At 40.3% G+C, this 19,524-nt stretch overlaps 1 protein-coding gene across 2 annotated transcripts in view; it reads right to left on the bottom strand.

Annotated features, from left to right (window-relative positions):
• Positions 1–19,174, bottom strand: part of PRDM5 (PR/SET domain 5) — a 58,084-nt gene extending 38,910 nt beyond the window's left edge. For both annotated transcript variants that reach the window (XM_021554929.2, XM_077782593.1), the window contains exons 1-6: positions 19,010–19,174; positions 14,714–14,797; positions 7,792–7,914; positions 2,926–3,109; positions 2,024–2,198; positions 831–952 (exon numbers count right to left, since the gene is read on the bottom strand). In XM_021554929.2, coding sequence (XP_021410604.1) covers positions 831–952; positions 2,024–2,198; positions 2,926–3,109; positions 7,792–7,914; positions 14,714–14,797; positions 19,010–19,102 — 781 coding nt within the window. In that variant the 5' untranslated portion in view covers positions 19,103–19,174. The remainder of the gene's footprint in view (positions 1–830; positions 953–2,023; positions 2,199–2,925; positions 3,110–7,791; positions 7,915–14,713; positions 14,798–19,009) is intronic.
• Positions 19,175–19,524: the final 350 nt, after the last annotated feature.

The following is a 19,524-nucleotide window of genomic DNA, read 5'->3' as shown; positions in this document are numbered from 1 at the left end:
TAACAAAAACTAAGCCTAAACGTAACAGTGCTCATAGATGAAAAAAATTATTACTGATACCAAAAAAATGAGATAATTTTTATAAGAAATATTACAGAAAAGTTATTTCTCTACACTGCAAGAGTTTGGCAGCAGAATAAGATTGAAAATCTTTAAAAGCATCTCAGTGCTGTCACCATCAACTGAAGACGGTTTTCTGCACATTCTGGAATTCTGCTGCCCCCACACAATGATATTCCTTTGACACTGAGAGGGGACACACAGAAAGAATGTAGAATGCCAGAACTGAGATCTGTGTTGTGGACCTGAGAGCAAAGTTTGAGTGAAAACTACTCACAGCACACAGATATGAAAACATTAGGGCTTAAGAGTACCAGAAGATGGTTTGGTCTGGCTTCCGGCACAACAGATGCTACAGGATTTTATGCAACCCTCATCAAGCTTAATTGTTTGATTAGGAAAAGAAAAAATATCCCATTGTCTCCTGAAAATACCAAAAAATCAAGAACTCGCCATTTCTTGTAGCAGTTTGTGCCAGTGGTTGATTTTCCTCACTTCTGAAACATTTTGCTTCATCTACTCTTTGCCTAGTTTAAACTTCTCAAGATTCCTATTACATTTTATGCAAGAGACTAATGATTCATGTGGCCTACAGTAATTTCTCCTGGGGGGGAGGAGGAATAGTAACTCTTGCAATTAAGTTACTTCTTAATTTTCTATTTGATACAAATGAACCCATTAAAAAAGAAATCAAAGTCTGATTTGGAAATTTAAGCCCAGGAACATGTCAGAGGGGATTTTTTCTGAAGGAACATTAAACTCTTTCTTACCACTGTGAACATTTTCTTTGTGTTTTTTCAGGGCATCCTTGCTCTTGAACCTCTTCCCACAGCTATCTGCCTTGCATATAAACCTGGCATCCCCTCTGCACGCCTCCTTGTGCTGCTCATAACTACGTGGGATAACAAAGAGAGGGAAAAAAAACACATCAGGCAGTGTCTCCAGAAGCCAGAGCTGTAGCAAGTACTCAGAGCTGAACACATGCTGCACTGCAGAGCTCCAAGGCCACCTCATGCATTACTTACAGCAGAGAGGAATGAAAGCATTTGAGTCCTTGCCCTGTTAGGATTCCCAAACACTACCAAGCTTTTGGAAAGCTAACATGCAAAGGAAGGCCAGCAAGGACATGACAGCAGTCCTGTAACTCGGACACAAAACCTCGATTCTGAGCTGAAGGCAGTATTGCAAAGAGAGCACTGGAAACTTCTTGAGGAGTCTCCTGGAATGATATTCTCTGTGCACTGAAGGACACTAAGAGACAAAAAAAGGAAAAAAAACGAAGTAAGGGCAACATTCTATAACTCACACAGGCTTGCAGTAGCTATAAACTATATATAGCTTTGCAAAAAGTATGTTAACAATCTGTAATTAAATGTATAATAAAAAGCAATATATCTAATTGTAAGAAAATACATATATAAACAACAAAAGAAAACCAGTTATGTTTCTGTGCAGAACCATAATTCTAAGATATATGACTTTTAGTATCAAAACTTCATATTTATACTCTCAAGGACAATAAAGCCATGTTCTTAAATTCACATTTTTCATGTTTCTATTTTGCTTTTCCACCACCCAAATATTTAATTAAGCGAACATAAAGCACTGGTTTTCCTTTTTTTTTTTCCTTAAATCTTATTTTACTTCTGTACCAGCATCCACAGCTTGAAAATTACACCTCCTAAACTACTGGAGACCTGTAATGATGCACCAAACTGCTACTCTGGTCTGGTCTCCAGTGTATGATTTTAACACATAAAAAATTGTCAATATTTTTCCAAATCCCATTGAATTCTACAACAAATATGAGAAAATAAGACATTAAAAGATTAAAGCAGAGAGTAAGGGTATAAATACAGATGCATAAAAATTAAAACTTAGCTTGTGATTAGGCCAAGAGAAAAAAAGGATTGAATGAAATTGATTTAAATGATCCCTGAAAAACACTCCTGTTTCTACTCACTGTCTTTGTAGAGCTTGTTTAACAGGGAATTTCTTTCCACAATTTCGGCACTTAAATTCCTTTTCCTCACTGGGTTTTTGGTGCAAAGTCTGCAGATGCTCAGCTAGGATCTCCTGGCTGGCAAAACTGGATTCACAGTTTGGGCATGCATGGTCCTGTTTACAGGTGAGGGGATCTGCATGATTGGAAGCAAAACCAGTGTCAAGGAGTAGCTTTCAGTTACATTAAGGAAGACACTCTGCCAGAAACAGACTATGCAAAATGGTGGCATGAAACTCAAAAAAACAATGCCTCTGAAGGGATTACAGGCAGCCTATCTTAAGTGGATTACTATCAGCATTACTGAAAATGGATGGAAAGTATTAAGATGGGTGTGACTTAGACTGTTGGCCCAAATTAGTCATTGAACTCAATTAGAACCTCAATGCAATTGGTTGTTCATAAATTCATCTTCACCTTTGATAGAGATGCTGAGAATTCCCCACACAGCTCAGCTCACCTTCCTTCTCCTACACACCTTACCTTAGGATTGGCTGAATAGCTTTATGGGAAAGTTTATTTCTCTCCCACATAAGTAAGAAGGACATTACCCCTCTTAGAGCAAAAGCTCAGTGTTCATAAGCTTGTGTTTCAGGTGAAACAAATTCTGTCTTTAATTCAAAAATGAATGGTTACTACTTAAGAAACCCAGGCTCACTCATTCACTCAGTAATTCACAAGACTTGCTGCTCCTTATAAGGCAAAGAAGCTCAACTGAAACCCCAAAAAGAGATAAAAATAATGCAAGAACTCAGAGTCAACCCCTGGGACCTTCCAGTTCCCCAGTCCTATACTGTTAGTGTTTTCTTTTTCATCGCCTCTTTTAAGCTCTCAAGTTACCCTATATTTTAGATATTGCTCACCTGCAATTTTTTCACCAGATGGCTGCACTTCTTTATTGCTGCCACTGTCTACATCTTCCTGGATAACAGTTACTTCTTCCTCCTCCTCCTCCTCTTCTTCCATGTCACTGTCCAAGTACCCAATCAGAAGCTCTGTGTCTGTTTCAATATCTTCTACAGCCAGATAGAAAATATTTTCCCCCTCCTGTTGCAAACAGGAAGTAGAAGCAATAAATAATTACATCAGAAAGACAAGAATCTAGCCAAGTATGAGACCCTAAACTAATATTATCCCTCAACCATAGAAGGGTTGGGCTCCATTCCTCAGGAAGCACAATGCTACAACAGCCTTACTAAAGACTTCTTTTCCAGTGTGGCTGCATGGATAGAGTGCATTTGTGTTCTGCTATTTTGGGAATACTCCCCTGCCTCACCTGTGAGGCTTTTCCACTATTCCCTGCAGCTTAGACCAAGGTGGAGATGGCATTGAAGTCCTCTCCTGCCACACTCTACTTGACAAGAACATCAGGGTTTGAAAAGAAAATATTTGAGGATTAGAAAAACTGCAAAATTTAGATAACCAACACAGCTTTATCTCTCTCCCCAGCTGACTTCAGGAATTCTAACACAGCTTCCAACAGAATGTTTACACAGCGTAATTTTCTCTTTCTCTCTCTCTCCTTAAGATTCCCGGTCTTCTCCAACAGGCTTTCACCCCTGGTCAGTTATCTTTACTATCAGATTGGCAGGCACATCTCGAAAACTTTAAACCCTGTGCTTAAATCAGTGATTTAAACTCTGTGATTTAAATCAGTGTAGATCCACAAAAGGCCAAAGGATGCAGCCCCGATTCTGCAGGACAGCACAAACTACATCACAATGAGTTGCAAAAGCTTCTTGATATTGCCTGGACAAGCTTCCAAATAGCTAAATCAGCTAAAAACTTTGGGCCTTGACAATACTTAATAAAGTTACCAAGGCCAGCACTATGCGTGTGTGGGGAGCAATCTGTACATCTGTTCCCTAAACTGATATTCTGTAACACAGAGATACCTTTTTTCTTTCTATATATGAACCAACTGCTTTAGGTACTGCCCAAAGCACTGAAGGAGACTAATTTCTATGCAATGAAGACTCCCAGCTCTATCATAAATCTTAAAGCTTATCTGATTAACACCCAGAAAAGTTAACCGAAGCTTCTTTGCCCTGCATCTAGTGATACATTTTGCAATAAGCTTCCTTGAGCAAGGACAAGATAATGATTTTTAATTTCCGTAATACACTAAGATTAATTTAAACTGTCAACAGGAATGCAGCATTCCCTGAGCTGCAGAAGGTCTGTTATATTTTACACAAGATACTGTCACACAGGAGTGAAACCTACTTAATTCAGTAGACTTGATAGAGTTGCTACCTTCAAGGATGCACCACTTTTCCGTCCTTATCTCAACAGCAGCATTGGAAAACAAAACTTTTTTTTTTTCTCAAGATCTATTCTGCAATCCAGATATATCTATCAGCGCACCAACCTAACCTCTGTACACATCTACAAGTTACTGGGTTTCATATGACTCTGTCAAGTTGCAGAAACCTTTAATTTAGTACAGTCTAAAGTCAAAACAAATCCTCTTGACATGAAGAAAAGTAGAAGGTCTTTCTACACTCAGTCTCCACACAGACCGGATAAAACCACTGGGGGAAAATCTCTAATACATCACTGTTTAGGACAACCTTATTCTAAAAGCAAGATAAGCTCATGAAGGGAAGCATATCTCTATTACTAGATTACCAAAAGTAATAATTGAAAGAATTGAAAAATTAAAGATTTTGAAAATTTGGAAATAAAAAGAAAAAAGATAAAGTCATGTATCCCAGGCAAAAATAAAGCCCCAGGTACTAGGAGCTGTCAATGTTTGAGTGCTCTGGGTTACATTTGCATTAGAAAGAAATTAGCTTTGGTGCCAGCCCAATGTAAACTCATTTCTCCTCCAAGGTTAATTTGTTTGGCTTTTCCATCCAAACAAATGCTAATAGCCAGGTATTCAGAGCACTAATTAATCAAGATATACCCACTAGCTGTAGTAGCTCCTCAAGGCAGCATTTTGAGGGAAAGCAATGGAAGCTCTCCAGAAACCACAAAACAATTAACATCTCTCCCCGCACCAGCAGCACCTGTATGAATCACATTAATCTACATGCATGCAGACACAGTAAACAGTCTTTTAAATTATTTTAACAACCCCTCTGTTTCTAAGAACACATCTGCAGCCATTCCATCTGCTCACGTGCTTAGACCATGCTGGCTGTTTTCCTAACACTCATCTGCAGCAGATCACAATGGTCCTTGGGAGAAGATTCAAAGCGCAAGTTCATCATGGTGGCACCACAACCTTCCTTCATGTTATTCCAGGTTTATTATTCAATTATGTTTTTCTCACCTCTGCCTTCACTGTCACCCTTTACACTATAGGCCACACAGACATGCTCAGCAAATACAGTTTTCCAGTTCCAACAGCCCTGCTATCTCCTTTTTGGTCCACTACAGGTACCTCTTCCATGAAGATTCTTGGCTTTTCCATACAGTTACACACCTTCATATCTGCTTTGTAAGGGGGAACATAGGACCACTGACAGCCCATCACACTTTCATGCAAAAGCATAGAACACTACTGTCATCACTCCTGAAAGTTTAAAACACAGGAGGAGGAAGCAGCAGAGTCTTGTGTTACCTGAGGTAGTGTAGGGCTTTTCCACCCTTCAGAGCCTGAACAGCTGGCTCCAACCCAGCCTTCCTAATCCTTACCCACTTTGTGCCCACAGTGTTACCGGATTACCCTCTGTATCTGATTCCCTGGCAGAAAACCATCTCTTCAGCCTACCTGCTCTGCCAGTTCTCCCTGGCTACCTCTCTAAACAAGCACACTGCCTTCCCCAGTCTTTCCCTGCAGCTCCAGGATGTCAAGTTTGGCAGAGGTAAAACCAACACAGGCAGTGTCTGAGGGAAGAAACTGCAGTCCAGGAAATGCATGGAGATGATTTCACACACCCCCACACACAGCCCAGAATTCAGACTCTACCTCATCTAACATACAGCACCTGAACCACACACACACAAGATCCAGAAGCCTAAGCTCTCTCTCCTGATCTATTCCTATGGTGCTACATTGAATGGCAAGGCAGCAAACCTCTGAGACACAAATGTGAGACTAAACAGAACACAAGGCTAAACTACTACAGCAATTCTGGCATTTCTCCATACTCCAGTTTTCAGTAATAGCTCCCAATGAAGGCTAAAATATTTTTCCATCTGAATACTGTGTGAGGATACGCTCTAAGGTCTTAAAAAACCCTTTGAGATAATTTAGCAAATTTTTATTTGTTTCTATCATTTTCCTTATAAAGAAACCCACTGGTATGCACTGGATATTCCATTAAAACTTCTATTCAGAAGTTCAGGTCGTTTACTGGAAAGATAATGAACATTAATTGTTCCCACTGCTCTCTCTTGTGAGCTTTACTTTGCCTTTGCTAACAATGACTGTGCACTGATGAGGTGCTAATCAAACTTCCTGTATGAGAGCCGTTCACAACTACTACCATAAGGAGGACGACAAATTTCATCAGAAATAAACATTTGTTCTCCTGGCACAGAAAAAGCAAATTTTTTTTCTTCTAGTCTCAAAATAAACTATAATTCTTTTGTCAGGGACACACAGACTAATCCTTGGGAAAGAAAGTCATCTCATGATGAAAAAACAGAACAGTCATTTTAAGAAATGCTGATATATTATTCTCCTCTTCCTGATTGTTTTCCAATTTGGATTACATCAGCAAATACCTTAAGTTAGCCTGAAACAACATTTTGTAAAGTATACATTTAGAGGAAAAAAAATTCAGAGTCATGTAATACTTATTTATGTGGGAGTGGAAATTAATTTACTGTGAAACTGAGCTGTTAAAAAAAAAAAAAAAAAAAAAAAAAAAGCAGATAGCTAATTTCTTTAATAACCTCCAAAAGAGCAACAGCTGGAACTGGAAAAGTATCCCTGTCTCTGTTGTATCCTGTAAAGTCACAGAACACTTCCAAAAATGAGCAATTAAACAGAATAAGACTCTTCAGCTTGAGAGAAGAGCTGTCAAATAAGAGTGAATGGATAGAACAGAATTCCATAAAATCCAAGACGGCATAGCAAAATAAAGTAACTATGCACTGTTATACTAGAAGTAGAAAATCAAGTGAAATTAAGGAGTGTCTAGAAGAAAAACAGAAGCATATTTCAACATAATTAAAGCAGTGGAAATCATTACTGCAGAGTGCTGCAAATGACAACTATAAAAATGAAAAAATAAGCTGGATAAATTCAGATCAACAGCAAATACAGAAAATTATCTTTTTTTATTAATTTATCCTCAGGCACTATTATCAGATAATTAGATTGTTCAATTTTCTGTTTTCTACTTAAATATTTTCAGCACCATGTCTCTTTTCATGCTTGTCACACTTTCATAATTAATTATATGTTATTTATATTATATGATATTATTAATTTTATTGAACAATAATGTAAATGCATGCTTTTCATACAAGTAAGCCCATACCCAAGTTTGGCATGAAACACACAAAGGTCTCTAAATAATTAGTCCTTAAACCTTCCAAATAGCATCAGATTCCAAGGACTTTCCTAGTCTTTCAACGTACCACTCTTATTATTTGTGGTATCACCTTAAGCAGAAGAGTTCTCTTCTAAAAAGAAAGGCAGAAAAAGAAAAGCAGTTTGCTTCTTTCCTCAGATCTTGCAATTTTGTTACAAGACAGGAAGGCCAAAAAGGAAATCAAATTAAAAAATCAGTAACAGGAAGCAAATGGTAAGAATCCACCAAATCTACCTGGATGGCTGCCAGGTTCTTCTGTTCCTGGGATGGAGCCTCATGGACAAAGCGCAGCCAGTTAGAATGGCGTGGGTTGCTGGCATCCAGGATATAAAGGACTTCACCTTTGCTCCCACGAACCTGAAACATTCAAAAAAATCCCCAAGCAAAATATAAATTACAAAACCAACTATGTCCAGGTTTTGTCCACTCAGTGGAAAAAAAAAACACCTTTAAAAAAGCATTGTGCACACAAGATACATCCATCTCCATATCTAGACCTCTACCATACAGACCCATATAATTAATATTTCTACAATTTGGATAGAATTCCAGCTTACTTTGACAAAAGGAAGATAATAGAAATAAAAACTTAATATTAAATATGTCATTCTTCCCTCTCAAAACTGAAAGACATACTGCTGTAAAAATACATCTGTCACTGCTAAAAAAAACTCTGTTTGTTTCATTTTAAACAATAGATCACTTGAATCTCCACTGATCCAGACAACACAGAGCCATGCAAAAAGGTCATACAGCCACAGTATTATTCCACTTGATTTATTTATATAATGAATGGATTTTATTTTCCATCTGTCAACAAGAAGTATCCAGGGCAGGTATTTCCTAAGAGCTTGGGAATTTGGCTATGTAAGATCAAAACTGGATTGTCTTCATGGCTTTGTATATAAATTGCTCACATTCTTGCTATATTTGTTTCTAATAGAATGCAATATCATATTTCTTCAGTATGACTGCTTCAATTACCTAAACATTTAGGGTATCATTAAAAAGACAAAAACTGTATTCCATTACAATAATAGCTGGTGACAGCATGTTGTTCTCAGATAAAGCAAAAAAATAATTACTGTAGTTCTGCAAACAAATAAGGATCTTCAAAACTCATTACCATTCTTCTGAAGGAAAAAAGACACATGAAAAGGTGCCAACATTCAAACTTTAAAAGCTCTTACTTTCCAACCCATGGATTAACCACAGTGAAAAGTGTCAAACCTACACACTGAAATGCATCTGGAAACAATATTATCTGACGCTAAGCACTAATGGCTTCCCAGTGAGGCCCTGGATGTCCCAACCCTGAGAGTGTTCAAGGCCAGATGGGATGGGGCCCTGAGCAACCTGATCTAATGAGTGGCATCCCTGTCCCTGGCAGGGGGGCTGGAACTGGATGGTCTTTATGGTGCTTTCCAACCCAAACTATTCTGTGATACTGTGATAATCACCCAGTTCTACAGAGGCTTTGTACTTTACCTACCAAAGCACAAGTTACAGGAGCCCACCATGTAGATCCTATAAAGGCTTCCATCAGGTCTTGAGTTGGAATGACAAGCAATCCAGGTTCTATTATAAAAACTATACATTACACTAACTTTTCACCAATTTTTCTTTACTGGCTTTCTTAAATTCTGTAATTTATATTTGCTTCAGTGATACAGTCATCTCAGTTATGCTTTCAGAGTCTCTGCCAATCCACAGAGAGATGCCAAACACGAAGCAGAGCTTTAACACATAAGGAAGCTATCGATAAAGGAATACGATAAATCCCTTCAAAACATTCTGTATTTTCCACTGCTTTTTTCACCTCATAAAGAAATAATGCTGCATTGAATATACAGATGTGAGCATGAAAAGTCAAGAAAAACTGCAAAAACACCACACTGTGCATGGACTAGACTGGTGATATGAACCAGTCCTTCCCTGGTTGCATGAATAGGAAGGTTCCTAAATGAACTGATGGCAGGGGATCCTAAACCTAGCACTTTAAACCAACACCTAAAACGCATACACATATCCACATTATGTACATCAAACTGTGGAACTATCTTCCTGAGAATCCACACAAAAGGTGTCACTGAACTAATTCAGTCAAGTGCCTTCAGCGTAAGATGAAACACGTGACATTCACTGTCACCACACAGGGTGAGGTTCCACCTCAAAGCCAATCAGGACAATCTGACATGATTACCAAGCACCAGAAGAATTCAGGAACAGAAGAGTTCAGGACAAGATGTGTCTCTGGTTAACATATAAGCTCCCCATATGAAACCCTACACAACCCTAAATAACACCTAAGCTGCTTTCTGGAAATAATTTCCTAAAACATTTCTAAATCAAAAAATCTACGTTCATCAAACAATCCTGTAGAGAAAAGTACTGGTTTCTCCACTGCTTCTTTTTTGATTAGGTGAAAATATGATCTTTATTGCTGTAGCATAAAACAGCTAGATGCAATACTTCTGCATCCTGAGTTCAGACCATCACAGAGCTCACTGCAGAGTAGAAATTCACTTTTTAACATTGCCGGAGATATTTAAAATAACTCCAGCAAAAGAAACCTGAGGCAGCAACTGCTGATTTGCTTGCTCAGTAAGAAGTCTGGGACAGAGACAGCATGTGACATTTTCCTTCAGCCAAAACACACAGCAAGTTTTCCATGGTAATAAAGCTCCTTCTGGTGCATGACGTTACCTGACCCTGCCAGGGATAGAAGGGTACAGGAAGCTCACTCCTAGACTCCTGCAAACATTCTGTGGAGCTTTCAGGAGCAGGGCTGCACTTCCCTTTCTCTGGAATGATACCCAAATCTCCCTAAGCAAACTGTGTGTGATCTTCTACAGTAAGTTCAGACTGGAGTACCTCAGCCTAGTAGCATGTGCTTTCCAGCATCTTAAATATATCCCGTAACTGAAGATGGGAGTTTAACACTCTCAGCTACATTCAGGAGTAGTTCCTTCTCACCACCAAAACCAAAATATCATAAATGGGCCTGCTCCAAAAGTTACTAAAATGAATACAAAGTCATACATTTAACATGGAAAAAGATGACTGAAACAAGTTTTAACAGATTTGATTATAACAACATTAGTAACTACTCTGGACACCTATCTATCCCATTTGAGAACAATTTACTAAAATTGAAATTTTGGGACATGGACTTGCAGATGAGATAGTGCAACAACTTCTGATTTGTGTAAAAGCCTGGATCATTTAGGAAATTAGAAAAACAAAAGCATTTTGTTATTTAATTAAACAAAGATTCACGCAGAAACATTTAAAAGCAAACAGTTTTCAATGTAGACAGTATTTGAGGGACAATACTGGAAAGGCAGTCTTCATACAGAAAAAATAAAGCCTATATTGTTCAGAATTAGATTTATAGTATTACATTACCTTGACAGAAAAAACAGAATTCATCCAATTAAGATTTATTTTATCATGAATCTGTGGACATAATTTGACTTAATGTCTTGTGTGTAAGAGTCTTCCCATGCCAGAAGCACATTTTATAGGCAAGATAAAAGAAAGAAGGAAAAAAAAAGCCACCAAAACACAGCAAGCTTAATGTGCTTGACTTCTTATACCTCAATCCTAAACACCACAGCTCTGATCTGAAGCTGGCTGCAGCCAATAGCAGATTTTCTGTTGCCTTCACTAGTTCTCAGGCAGGCTTATTTAACTGAAAACAACTGTCACAGCAAAAGTGATGCAAGTTAAGCAGTAGAAATGTAAGTTCATTTTATTTTCTTATATAAATAAACACAAGCATTGGCTTCCATTGAAAGACTGTTTTCCAATCTCTTTGGTTTTAATGCAACAATGAAGAAAACATGATCCTGGCAGATTGACAGAAACCCAACCTGAAATATGTAACATTCAGCATTACATGGCGTATTATGTTCCATCCAACCCTGACCAACATTTCTTCATGGTATGTCAGAGTATTTGAAGAAGGACGAAATCTTTCCAGCCCTCCCTGTTTCAACATTTGCCAAAGTCATCACCAGAAGTATATGCCTGCCACAACCCAATAGGAGTGAAATAAATTCCCCTTTCTTGGTTAAGGAAAAGGAAGAAAAGGAACTGAACGTACATAAACGAAATGTTATCTTCCCTTCACAAAGGCCCATCTGAGCCTCCAGAGCAAAAATGTCTGTGAACTTTTAATACCTGAAGATTATTTCCTGCTTGCCTTTAAGCATTTGCTTCTCCAGCAAATACAAAGAGTTCAAAGCTGCTATGCCAAGTTTACTAATACACACAAAGAAGTATTTAATCAAGGTGTAAGAACAAAACTTTCAATTCATCACCAGCAACAAGCTGTGTCCTTCACCAACACAACATTTAGAGAGCTGGAGAATAACACAGAGGTGTTTTCTTAACAGAAAGAAAGAGAAAGCACAAAGCCATTTGGACATTTTCTTGGCTTTTTATCATCACTCTTAGCTAAATGGTTACCATAGGTTTGTTTGAGGGTTTTTTCCCTTTCACACCACTCATAAATAAAACATTTTGGCCTGTAGCTCTTTACAAAGATAACAGCAAGATCAAGGATGCTTCCCACCCACTGGAATCTTCCACTTCCCAGGAATCTGTTGAATGAGCAAGTATAAACCTTTGATTTCTTCACAACTGTGCATGTCACAAGCAGAGTCATGGCATTCTGCTATATTTAATTTAAATAGAAACTCTAATATCTTCAGAATTTTAGTGAACAAAATCACTGGGCTCAATAAATGTTCTGGGTGCCACGTTTTACCTGAGACCAAAAGAAAATATAATGCGTGCAATTCTGCCTCAATGTGATGCCTTAAAGATGCCAACTCACAGTGCTGGTCTTGGAGAAAAAGGAATGGCTTGATCAAAACAGACCACATCACAGAGCACTACTCTGCACAAGTAGAAATGCATGTGGCAAACTTCCTCACAGAAAAAATATTCCATAAAATTTAAGCCTGGATCCCAGGCATCACATGCCAAGGAAAGAAATGCTGCACTAATGCCCATTTTTTTCATTGACTTACAAGAAGCCTCTACTGCTTCAGACTTCTTTCTGAAGGTGTCCTCTCCTGTTTTTTGACTGCTATCAGACTGTGAAGTCAGGCTTTAATGTGCCTCCCACCAACAGCCTTCAAATTAATTATTTTTAATATCTTTGGTACAGGTGGCTACACACAAACTTGGCCAGTTTCTGCGCGTGCTTACTACAGACTCTGGAATAACCATCTACTTGGGCTGTTCAGGTCTAACTTTCTGCATTCCTGGTCTCAATTTTCAACTTCAGACTACTCCCAGCATGATTTAAACTATATTAGAAAGCTCATGTTCAGATCAACTTCAGTAAACATGAACAACTTGGGTTAAAACATTCAGGAAGTCATAAAATTTGGTATGCAGGAATCTTTTCAAGACTCTCAAAACTAGGTTACAGTAAGATATTATGAAATTATTTTAAAACAGCTCATAAAAACCTCATTTTCTGATTTGCTGTCAACGGGGTCACATTAGTGTCACCAATAAATAAATGTATTTGCCTTTTCTTTCCTGTCGTGCAGAAACAGATAAATCTATTTAAGTATGAGCAATGAGGAATCTGGAAAATCATAAAGCTTTCCAATAAACCTTCTCATTGCTGTAATCCACCCACTGTCTTTCCTGAAAACCTTGTTCTAGCACAAGCATTTTACTGATTTAAAACAACCTGCAGAAACATCAGGAAGAGCCAAGTGAGCCAGGGCACATTAACTGTACTCAGCAAACATCTGTAATAAAAGCACAGTATATTGCTCTGGTTTCAGCTGGGAACAAAGAGAATGAAACTGGCTGCTCTGAGTACATAACCCAAAAGCAAAAGCCAACAATTGTCCACACCTCTTCTCTGGGAAAGGGCATTTGGGGCACACCCCTAGATTAAAATAGACAAAAGAAAGGGAAGGGGAGAAAACAGATCTTCACAGACTGGAGTTAGCACTTTCCTAAGAATATTTCACCACTCACGATATTTATATTGAGTTTGGGTAAAAAAATATGGGCTTTTAACATTCTCTCAGTCATCATTCTAGTGTATAGACTCTATCTGTAGCTCTACTAAGGCTGCATCAAAACTCTGCTCTCTTCATAAACTGCTCAGTGATGTTAATGCCAGAGATTTTTCAAATAAACATGTATTTTGTGGTAAATGCACTGACAGTGCTTTAAGCCAGATGTCAAACGTAAGTTTCTTTCGTGCCATGCAGTAACAGTCCTTCCACCTCAAGCCACAGAAAGGTAAAAAAGTAAGAAAGTAGTCCTCTTGTCAGTGTAAAAGAGGATTAAATGTGCATTCAATAGAAACTGCTTGGCTGAGGGGAAAAAAAAGAAAAAATAAATTCTGCTCAAAGAACTACAGCAGTAAATAAAGATTACAAAGACAGAAAAGAGGCAGCAGAAAGAAGGCATTTTTAACAAGTTGGAAATGGTTTTTCTGCCAGTATCTTTCAGCCAGTGTAATCTCTTCAACTGGTAAATTCAGATTTTACTTCAGGCACACACAGGTACAGCAGGATCTAGGGTGGGTTTATGTACCTAATTACAAGAACTAGTGCATAAACTGCTGCTCCTGGCTAATGTATATAAAAAATAAAAAGTTGCCCACAGGCTTCTATTTTGCTGAAAACCTCACACCTACTCATTGCATTAAAGACTGCTAAAATTTTAAAACTTCACTTATATATTTTGCCAAATCCCAACACAAGTGTCACACCAGGAAATGTTTCATATTACAGCAGAAGGAAGCCATAAGCTCGTACCTGTTGATGAGCATAAATCAGTATCTCTGTAACTTACAATCTGCTTCCCCAATTCAAAGTGTTTTAATTTTTCTAATTATTTTCACATGTTTTAATGATTTTTCACAGTGTTATTATATTTGTATTTGGCTTGACTTGATGTTTTTTCCACACTTCATTAATTAGAAACCATCATTTGCTTTTTCTTTAGTTTAAAAGAAGTCAATCCTCCTCTACCCAGGCAGTGTAATTTAAAAGTACTAAATCTCTCTAGAGGATCTTTAATCTATGAAACAAAACAGGAAGGATTTGTTACAGTAAAACTTAATAGTGAGAACAGTTTGTGCGAGGTGCAATGACATCACTTTACTCACTTCCCACATGAGCCTGCAGTCTGTGCTCTCGTCCAGCTCCTGCGGCATTCGCTTCTCCCCTGCAAAGGGCCCAAACTTTTCACCCTAAGGCACAATTACAAAAGAAAAAGAATCAGTAGGGGGGTAAAAAGAAGAAGGCAAGTCAGTCATCAAACTCTAGCAGAGGAGTAATTTTTAGCCTCAAACAGGAAAGGAGAGTTTTCCTTTATTGTCCTACTATATGCCAAGAAGGTGCACATCCCTGAGGGTTCAACTTGAAGCTTATTCCCATTCTTCTCATACTCTGAAGAATCTAATAAAGCCATACCTTCCCTCTGCATGCTTATTTCTCCTTTGGGAAGCAGGATTTTTCTTTATCTTAAATAAGGCTGAAATATACAAGTCAAATTTCTTAAATTTCTTACAAAATTTTCAGGAAGCACCTTGCAACAGGCATCCAACTAAAACAAAGAACCTGGCATGCACCAAGTTGACATTAGATTTATTTGCAAGGTTATTTGCAACGCTACTTTTTGAAGTGCCACAAATCAAAAGACTGAATAACTAAGGGCTTGATCATACAGAGAGATTTGTTTAAAATGGTAAGAAAGTATGCACGTGCTTATGAATTAATTTGAGCCTCCATAAACAAAATTAAAATGTTCTACCACCTGCTAGTCATAACACCCGCCGTGAAAGCATCCATTGATATGTTCTTCCAAAAGTATTTGGCGTCAGGGTTTTTTTCCTGCACAGATGTCACAGGAGCAGCGGGGCAAATTTAATAGGACTTTCTTCTTCCACAGGCCCAACTTCCCCCCACACACACTGCCTTGTCCCTATTTGTAGGGACAGGCCCTAACACCTGGAATGTAGGATGCTGTGTTCTTTCAGGCAGCATTAAGATCCAAAAGCACTTATACTTTCAAGAATTAGAGATTTTAAGTGTATATTGAAAAGCAAGTTTGGTGTTTCTTTTAAAAACAACAGTATTTTGGTTAAAAAAAAGAATTGATCTTGTCCCTTCCTCCAGGCAAATTCCATATTCCCAGCAATAGCCTGCTACTTGCTTTTCTTCTTGCTTAGTTTTTACAGATTGCCTACAGGTAGAGTAGAGAAAAAGTGGAATGGAAAACATCCAGGACTGTTCCTCTTTGAAACAGGAAATCAAATTTTTTTTAGAAAAACAACCAACTTGTATTAAACCTGAAGAGGTAATAAACAAAGGAAAAGGAAATTGACATAAGGCAACAGAACTGGGGGACAATTTTTTAAATGTGCACAAAGAACATTTCACTACAAGGAACAGCAAAGCAGAAGGTTAAAACACAAGAACAGCAGAATTCAGTAACTGGAGCCCAGAGCAGCAAAGGAGCCAGACAGGGGCAGTGACAGTAAAAACTGGCACTCCAGAGCTTCATATCCTTAGTTCTCACTGATTTCCATACCACTATCCATCATTTTGCTGGTCAATAATGCCAGAGCTCCTCCCCTGCCAGTTCTTCAAATCCTGGGATTCAATACTCATGCTGAAACTTCCTCCTTCTCTTACCTCATCGGCAAGGAAGGTGGAAATAGTTAAATACAGCCGTATGTGTACAGCACCTACAGTGTTCATTTCACCCATCGCTGAAGCACAGGAACAGCTCAGAACAACACCACACACCATTCCCAGCTCAGTACTCCAAACCAGGAAATCTCTACTGCAGTATTCAAGACCTTCTGGAAGCTTGGAACAACAGCAAAAGCAACCTGTCCACCTCTCAACACAGAGTAAACATAACATAAGCTGTAGGTGATGCAGATTTCTAAGCACTTTTTACGGCTTCTCAAATTTGGGGGGTAAGCAAAACCTGATGTCTTGGTCCATGGGGATAAGTTCAATTATTGTTTAGCCTTTCATGTTTAGCCTTTCAGATAATTTTCTTCATATATATATATATATATATATATATATATATATATGAACACACATATTATTTCTGGTTAATAACCATGTTGTTAGATGCCAACAGACATTAATCAAAAACACACTCAAGACTTCAGCTTCCCCTCTGCTCAATAAAAGCAAGGCGTACAACACAGTCTGAAGGCAGAGAAATTATTCAGGATATAAACACACATTTTTCCACCGCTGAAAAAACTATTTTCAACAGTTGCTTTCAAAAAAGCAGCTGTGGCTAATCTTCCAGTTGCAGCAAAACCCTGAGAAATGCAATGGCTCTCTGATGATTACACCGAGAGCCTCAGGATGTGAGCGCTCTGCAGCCTGAGGCCAGCTCATGGAAAACAGAAGGTACACGGGAATCACAGCTTTGTTAAGGCAACAAAACAAAAAGTTTGCACCTTTTATGATTACAAACAAAATTTTGAAAGCCCTGGATGCCTGAAGGTGCACAAGCAGATGACAGGCAGCAGCAGTTCAGAATGTATTATTACCAAAACTTTGCTAACAGCAGAATTTTCAGAGGCCTCCACAACACTTGGAGAGCTGGTACTGCAATTTCTGATTATAAGATCATCCAATTTTTTTTTTTTTTTTTTTTTTTTTTTTTACTTTCAGTTCAACAACTGCAATTGTGTGACAGCAACAGGGAGAAAACAGTGCAGTATTTCCTACTCAGCAACTTAGGTCTTACTTCACAATAAAGTGTCACATTCAACACCTCCTCCCAGTCCCAAAACTCCATGGAAATTATTTAACAGCTATAAGCTACTCTTTATCACAGCCACAAAGTCTGACACTTCTGCCTCATTACTAGGCAGGCGAACAGGTCAAGAGCACTTCAGGTGTGAATCTTCTTTCCATGGAAAAGACTAACATGGAGTCTGGCTGTGTCCAGTGTACCACCTGTTTTATTTACACATCCACCCTTCTCCCAGCAGAGAACACAGGACTTAGGTCTCCAACGTATTTTAGGAGTATATTGTAATACACCACAGAGCAACTCAAGAGTTGGTTCCTCTGCCTGTTCTTCTGACCAGGGCTCCGCACACCACAGCTGGCTGTGCTGCCAGCACAGAGGACTCAGTGCCAAAGGACAGGTCTGTAACAAACACTGTCACCAGACACTCCTAATACAAACAGATCCTACTGCAGCTGCCTCTGCCTTCTGCAGTCCACATGAAGTACACAGCACACTTCCAACACTTTTTCTAGGTGATTGCACAGCTCCGACCTCATACGCTTTGCCTGTGTGAAGGTCCTAAGTAAGGTGGAATAATTTAGGCAGGAAGAGCTGTATTCGTTTCAGCATGCAGCTCTAATGGCTCAATTGGCAATAGTGTAACGCAGGGAAGCTCAGATCCCCGGCTCTGAACTGGGGACGCTGATTCCCACGAGTTTCACTCTATTTCAGAGTCCAGAGATTAACAAATGTAAATCGTGTACAACCTTCCTTGCTGTGTGAACCCAGAAAGTTTTGAAATGGAACTTCAGAACCTCAGTAGAAAAGTTTTAAAGAATGAAACCAAACGAAATAAAATAGTTCCCTTCCGGTCCCCTTAACACTCAGGGGCACCTTAAAAACGTGAGACCTCCACCCCATCTAGTATAAGTCCTGTTGATGAAACCAGTGAAAAATTACGAAAAAAAAAAAAAAAAAATCAGAGCCAAAACGAGGACAAAGATGGACGGCAAAACATACAAAACACAGAAAAGTGTATGTATACTAATGATGGGTTCATAGTTTTAGTATGCCTTTATGTGTCCTAACAAGCCACCTGGAAAGTCTCAGCTGGAATTTCACATGGTCAAGATACTTTCAATTCCGAAGTGTGAAGAGGGGGCATCACCTGGTTGGAGTACGAGACTCGGTTCAGCCGAATGACATCGTTCAAGGGCCCGGCTTTTTTACGCCGAAAAAAGGAAGGAAACCACGGTCGTGCCGAGCCCGGAGAGCCGTGAGGGAGGCGACGGGAGAGCTCCGGGCTCCCCCTGCCCTCAGGGAGGCGGTCCCGCCCGGGGGAGCTCTGCCCTCAAAACTGTGCCAGACTTAACACAAACCGAGTTTAAAAATAAATAAATAAATAAATAAATCACAAAACGGAGAAAATAAAATTCCTCACAGCAAACCCTCCGCGCCCCTTCCCGCCTGAGGCGGCGGCGCCCCGGGAGGCTCCTCGCGCCGGGAGGGGGCAGCGGGCGGGCGGCGCCTCCGTGAGCTCCGGGAGCCAGGGGGAGCCCGGGCGGGCACAGCGCGGCTCAGGCGAACTTGGAGCGGGGCAGAGGGGCGGGAGAGCCGCCCAACTCCCCGGTGATACGTGGCAGCCGCTCCCCGCCGGGCCGGGCCAGGCCGTTCCCCCGCCATCACCCACCTTCTTCACTCTGCGGGCCGTGTAGAGCCCCATCCCGTCCTGCACCCGGGACGACTTCAGGGCGAACCTATCCGGCACGTACATGCCCAGCATTTTTGCACCGAACTCGGGGCCCGCCGCCTGCTACCGGGGGAGAAGGAAGAGGCTTACGGGGGGACTTCCATCCCACCGGGAGCGGCGAGCGGGAGTCCGGGGGAGGGGGCAGGAAGAGGGGCTGGATGCGGGGGCTCCCCCGGCTCCTGAGGGGAGGGGCCAGCGCGCGCGGCGGGGCGGGGCGGGGCGGCCGCAGGGGGCGCGCGCGCCCGGCGGGGCAGCGGCGCCGTGAGGGGACGGCGCCGTGAGGGGACGGCGGCCGCCCGCCCGGGCTTCGGTCCCGCTCGGGTTTGTGTCCCGCTCGGGTTTGTGTCCCGCCCGGGTTTGTGTCCCGCCCGGGCTTCGGTCCCGTCCGGGCTTGTGTCCCGCCCGGGCTTGTGTCCCGCCCGGGCTTGTGTCCCGCCCGGGCTTGTCCCCGCCTC

The sequence above is a fragment of the Lonchura striata genome, chromosome 4 (genome assembly GCF_046129695.1).
Source record: "Lonchura striata isolate bLonStr1 chromosome 4, bLonStr1.mat, whole genome shotgun sequence".
NCBI lineage: Eukaryota > Metazoa > Chordata > Aves > Passeriformes > Estrildidae > Lonchura > Lonchura striata.
Note: the sequence above shows the minus strand (reverse complement) of the source record. Positions and strands in the feature narration are given on the sequence as shown.